Source organism: Trichechus manatus, unplaced genomic scaffold (genome assembly GCF_000243295.1).
Source record: "Trichechus manatus latirostris isolate Lorelei unplaced genomic scaffold, TriManLat1.0 scaffold00065, whole genome shotgun sequence".
Taxonomy (NCBI): domain Eukaryota; kingdom Metazoa; phylum Chordata; class Mammalia; order Sirenia; family Trichechidae; genus Trichechus; species Trichechus manatus.
The window spans coordinates 7,149,859-7,156,122 of NW_004444001.1; the positions used below are offsets into that span (position 1 = coordinate 7,149,859).

Sequence of the window (6,264 nt, forward strand, 5' to 3'; positions counted from 1 at the left end):
CCCCACGGTCTTATTTCTACAATGAGGGCAGGTGAGAAAAGGGCTGATTATTGGGGCTTACTCTTTCTGGTGCTTAACCATTGCACCACCAGTGGCTGCTAACCGAAAGGTCAGCGGTTTGAACCCACCAGTCATTCCGAGGGAGAAGAGACCTTGCAATCTGCTTTCATAAAGATTACAGCCTAGGAAATCCTATGGGGCAGTTCTACTCTGCCATACAGGGTCTCTGTGAGTTGGAATCTACTCGACGGCACCCAACAATAGCTGTCTGGTGCTTCTGGTGCTTTGCACATGCTGTTTGATTTGCCCCTTATAGCATTCTGTGAGGCTGGAACTAATGACCTCTGTTCTACAGACATGGAAGCTGAGGTTTAGGGATTTAAGAAACACGTTGAAGTTCAGTGGTGGACATCAACTGTGTCCTGTTTGACTCAAGAGTCTAGGGCTCTGGGGTAGTTGGGGACACCCCAGAATTTCAGAACAGCTCTGCATACTAAAGCCCCCCTATCTTCATCACAGTCTGTGTGTGCAAGCCCCTGAGATATTAGAACTTCCATGAGCTGTGAAGAAAGCTCAGTCCACCTCCTCCTCACTGCCCTTGACTGCCCCAAACATACCCTCTCTTTTTCTAGGAATGTTTTAGCCACTCCTTGAGAGGCAGTGCTGTCTAGTAACAACTCCTTCCCCCCAAAAGTCGGGAGAATTCAGGGCTTGAAGCTTTGCCTTGGGTAAATCAACTAATTCTCTGGACCCTCAGTTTTTTCCATCTGTAAAATCGGGGTGATAATAACTATCAGTGGTTGTTAGGAGGAATTATAGTGCCTGTAAAGACAGTGAGTAAGTATTTATTGAGAGTCTACTCTGGGCCAGGCCCTGGGCTGAGGGCTTTAGAATGGGAGGTCAGAGAAGCCAGATCAGGGCCGCCCTCGTTGCACATCTCCTTGCCCAGCTGTGTCTGGCTTCCATTAGGTGCTTGGTAATGGTGGCCACTTACGCTGTGGAACAAATGTTGATTACAGCCTTTCTGTATCCTGGGGAAAGAGAGCCTATGAGGAGCTCCAGCCCTGGGGGAACTCCTTAACTAGATGGGAACAAACACAAAGGCCCTAAGGGGGGGGGGTGCGGGAGGACACGACAATATGGTAGGTCTCTAGGGAATAGCTCATCTGCCTTTAAGTCCTTGCAGGACCCCTTCCCTACCCCTTCCGTGGCTCAAGCCACCCTCTCTAACCCCAGACCTGGAGGGCAAGGCTAGAACAGGTTTAGGATTCCGAGGGTCGTCTCCTCCTGCCCTCCCCTCGTCTGGGGTCTCTTAGAAGTAGAGGAAATATGGTGGAAGGTGGGGGAGGGAATGTTGGGGTGGCCTCAGCTTCAGTCTGGAGCTGCCCCTTACCTGGTCCTAGGAAGGGTGACATTGGGACACACCCCACAAGGGATCCCAGGAGTGGCCTCTGGGAAGTTGAGGAGGAGGAGACGCCCCAGGAGCGGTGGGGATTCAGTGGTAGTGATTGTGTTGTTGGGGGGGTGGGGGGGAGGTGGTGGTTGAGGGACATCGGTTGCTGTCCTGGGTGCACCCAGCCCTGCCCGTCCAGCCTCAAGCCTCAGCCCCTCCCCCGTGTCTCTCCTCCCCCTTCCAGGTCCCGCTAGAGCGACATGATGGTGGAATCCGCCTCAGAGACAATCAGGTCGGCTCCGTCCGGTCAGAACGGCGTGGGGAGCCTCTCCGGGCAAGCTGATGGAGGTGGCAGTGGTGGTGGGGCCGGGGCCACAAGCACGGCCGGAGGCGGTGCGGGCAGGGACACGGCTGCCGGCGGCGGCGCAGACAGCAACGGCGAGCTGAGCCCTGCGGAGCTGCTGCACTTCCAGCAGCAACAGGTAGGAGCTGCGCCCCTCACTGCGTCTGGGGAGGGGGAGAGGGGCATGCCAGGCCAAGTCACACTGCGGCCTGGCCCCTGGGGCGCCACTACTCCACAAAGCAGCCTCACTTTAACATTCCTGAGAAGGTCCAGTCTCCAGGGACCCCTTCTGTGCTCTCCGCATTCCAGTGGCCACCTTGAGGCCAGGGCAGCACAGCGTCCCCAAGAGACAGAACTGGGACTCGAGGGCCTGAGATCCAGGAGCTTGGAACAGCTCCAGAAATGCCGACAAGGACAGACAGATGCTGGGTCAGCCCTTACCCCAGGATTACTCACTTTAGGGTGTTCTTCTTGGGGTGGGTGCCTGTGCTTCAGACAAACACTCTGGCTAGTAAGTTTCTGGGGTGGAAAAGAGGCTCTGCTTTATGTGTGTGTGCGTGGGGGTGGGGGGGGTGATCACTGTGCACTCAAGGGTATCTTCACTTTATTTGTATTATAAAATATTGCCTCCTGCATCTCTGCTTGGACCTTTGAGGCAAGCTGTGAAGGCATTACTTTCAGGCACCAGGGGCCAAAGCAGCTGGGAAAAGGCCAAGGGAGGTAGGCAGGGGTAGGACTATCTGGGTCCCCTTGCCTTCTTCCACCCCCATCATCCCCACCCTGAACTGCAGAGTTCAGGAGTTCTAGGGAGTGAAAGACACTAGGGTGGGGAGCCTGATTTGGTGATGACAGAGCAGGGGCCCCAGGTCCCGGTCCCACCCCGGGGGAAAAGGGAGAATCATGCTTGACAAGTTTAGGAGAACGGGCCCAGCCAGCCCTGGCCTTAGGATTCTCCTTCTCTTATTTGACTCTGCTCCTCCAATCACTGCTGATGGCACTGGCCCCTGGGGGCTTTGCTGGGAATGCGGAAAAGCAGGGTCTTGCATGTGCCTCCCCGCCTGGTGCCCCCACTCCTTTGTCTTGTGTGCACAGCTGTGTGTAGTCATATTGTCCTCATGCCTCCCCAACAGCACTGCTCTTTCCCCAGCACCCTCGATATCCCCACCTCCAGTCCTGCTACCACTCTATAACCCCTAACGGGCCCTTAGCAAGGAGCCAGAGGTCAGGCTGGAGGTAGCACCGTCAGAAACCCTGCACCCCTGCACTGAGCTGGTCAGCCAGCACTAAAGCAGGAATTGAAAAAACCTGAGCAAAATCCCAGCCAGCCTCTTACCAGGGCTGCTACCTTGGCCAAGAAGTTACGGGCCTCCCTGAGTCTTGGCCTTCTTGACGCCTAAAGAACAGGGTTGTTAGGATCAGATGAGATTTTAAGTGTGAAATCTCTCTACATACTGGTTAGACACAGTGTGGACATGAACCGAATTGAGAACTTTAAAAATCACTTCCTCTTGGAAACAGTGGAGACTGGAGCAAGAAGGGTCTAATTCCTCCAGGGAGATGGTCCTTGGGAGTTTATCAGCATCTTCCAAGCCATCCTTAAGCAGGTTCTCTGGGGAAGACCTACAGATCTGTGCTGAGGACAGAAGGTCAAGGGCAAAATTCCACCCTTTATCAAAATAATAACAAAATACACATCACCAAAAGTCCCCAAGTCCACTCATTTTGTAAGGCCAGCACTTCTCCTCCCGCACCTCTAGGAAGCAAAGGTATGAAAATTTTTGAATGTAGTAAAGGAGCCCTAATGGTGCAATGGTTAAAGACTCAGCTGCTAACCGAAAGGTTGGTGGTTCAAACCTACCCAGCCACTCCATGGGAGAAAGACCTGGTGATCTGCTTCTGTAAAGATTACAGCCTAGAAAACCCTGTGGGGCAGTTCTGCTCTATCACACGGGGTAGCTAGGAGTGGGAATTGGCTCCACGGCACCCTACAACAACAGGGCAGAATACCAAAACTGGGGAGTTTCTTTTAAAAAATTATTTCAAGAGTAGACATAGATATCTGGAAAACTGGGGAGATGATTAGGGTGGGGAGAGAGAACTGTCTGTACCGATCAGGTTTCTTCCTTCTTCATTGCACACCAGCCATGTTTTACCATCTATATTCCAAGTTCCCATTATTTCTGTTTGTTTTGGGGAATATCCCAAAGTCCTGGAAAATCCTATATCTGTTTTACAAAGAGCCTGGGGTGGGGATTGGGAGGCAGGCAGAGGGCTGTTTTATCCATTTGGGCTCACTATGGGCATAGTGCCTAGGGCCAAGGAAAATATTTGAGACTTAAAAAAGGTTTTGTTGGCTTCAAACTATGAAAAGAACCCTGCAAAATTAAAATTACAAAATTTTAATTAAAATGAAACCATCTGTGGGCTATCCCTCCACCACTCAATATATGAACGAGGCTTTGAGGGGGGAGCTTTAGGAGTAGCATTTCTGGTACCCCAACAACAAATGTTCCTGACTATCCATGGGGTAACACAACTATAAGAAAGAGAGCCTGGCCCCTCGAGTTTCTCCTCCCTCAACCTCAGCCACCACCAGGAAGTCCTTGGAGGATAAACAAATACCTTGCATCTGTTTGGTAGTTCGGATCTTTTTTTCACATACCCTGTGTTATTTAATCACCTCCCATCCCTGGGTGGTGATGGTTGTTGTTGGATGCCTTTGGGTCGATTCTGACTCACAGCGACCCCATGTGACAGAGTAGGGTTTTCAACCCTGGTGGCATAGTGGATAAGAGTTCGGCTGCTAGCCAAAAGATTGGCAGTTTGAATCCACCAGATGCTTCTTGGAAACCCTATGGGGAAGTTCTACTCTGTCCTACAGGTTCGCTATGAGTTAGGATCAACTCAATGGCAGTGGGTTTGGTTTTTAATCTTTACGGGAGCAGATGTCTAGGTCTTTCTCTCGTGGAGCTGCTGGGTGGTTTGAACCACCAACCTTTTGGTTAGCAGATGAGCACTTAACTGTTGCGCCACCAGGGCTCCTTCCCTCCCTGGGAGGCTGATATTACTATTCCCATTTCAGAGATGAGGAGGCAGCCCAGAGGTAGGCACAGACTTGTCCAGGTGACATAATAAAGGCTGCAGGTGGACCTCTGGTCTCTCCAGTGCTAGTTCAGGGCTCAGAGCACCCTCTTTTTGCCCCTGTGACACCCATGCAGTCCCCTGTAGGAGACGGAAGGAGCAAGGTGTCAAACATAATAGGTGCTAAATAAATGCCTTTTGATAAGTGAATGAGGGCACTCCATTCTTAGCCTAAAAGGGTTCCTTATACCAAAAAATACCCCACTGGCTCTAAGTAGCCACTCTAGCGCCAACTGTGACCTCTAGGGGAAAGGGTTTGTGAGTGGGTCTGCTGACTATGCCGTGGCCCTGTCCTCCTTCCTGTGCCCTGCTTGGGTCTCCAAACCCTTCTTCCTCCATCTGTCTGTCTGTTGGTCCCTGTCTCTCTGCTCTGGGTAAACAAGCCTGGAAATGCAATCCTGGCATTTGGGAGTAATGAGTTGACAGAGGAGAGGGAGATAAACAGGGCGAGTCAGAAGTCAGGCCTGTGACGGGACTTTAGGCCGAAACAAACAGTGCTGAAGAGGGCGTCCACGTCACTTTGGAACAAGAGCAGGCGTTTGTTTCCATGCAACAAAGCTTGTTTAAACAGAGGCTGGAGTGGGGGGGTGGAAGGCGGTGACTTGGCTTGGCTGCCATGCCAGGCCTGACTAGAGAGAGGGTCCCAGGTTGGTTGCTCCATCTCTGTGTTCAAGGCCCCAGCTTTGGCTCCCTCCTCCCAGCCCCCTTGTTGGTGAGGGACAGGGCCATACCACTTCCACCCTGTCCCTGGGGCTTTTACCAAGTCTCTGGTCTCACCCCTCATGGAGAATCCGCCCTGGGAAAAAGGTGCTGTGGGGAGTGCACCAGGCCTGGGAACATTCATTCATTCAGCAAATTTGCATTGAAGCTTGATTTGTGCTGGGCACTGTGCTGGCCAGCTGGAGGGTGACCCCCAGCTGTTCTGAAAGAATACCCTGGACCCAATAGACATACCGGCTGCCGATCAGTCCCCTTCCTTCACCAAGGCAAAGCCCCTGCCCTACTGCCCCCTCCCCTACATAGTTTGCCCTCTTTGATGATTTTCTTTGAAGGGTGCTCTTGTGTTTTATCCTAATCTGATTTCACCTGTATGAAAATGTTCCCAGTAGAGGGAGGGGGGCTTCTCTAGGGAACCCACAAACACCCTTTTGGTTCTCTGATGGGAGGCAATGAGGGCTGGGAGAAGTGGGTGACAGCTTTGAAGAGGTGAAAGTCCTGGGGAGGTCTTCGATGCTGGACTGGACATTCTGGCTGAGGAGAGCTGGACTTGAGGCCAGGAGGGCTGAGCCAGGTGGGGTGGGGGCGGGCTGAGCTGCTGGCGGCTATACTGAAAGGCATCCTGGGCCTCTGGATCGCTCACTCCCATTGTCCACGGGTTGCGCGGGGC

General features: G+C 52.6%; 1 protein-coding gene across 3 annotated transcripts in view; it reads left to right on the forward strand.

Annotated features, from left to right (window-relative positions):
• Positions 1-1,653: 1,653 nt before the first annotated feature.
• The window catches only part of FOXP4 (forkhead box P4), a 37,039-nt gene continuing 32,428 nt past the window's right edge, over positions 1,654-6,264 (forward strand). For all 3 annotated transcript variants that reach the window (XM_004379437.1, XM_004379438.1, XM_012556431.1), the window contains exon 1: positions 1,654-1,875. In XM_004379437.1, coding sequence (XP_004379494.1) covers positions 1,654-1,875 — 222 coding nt within the window. The remainder of the gene's footprint in view (positions 1,876-6,264) is intronic.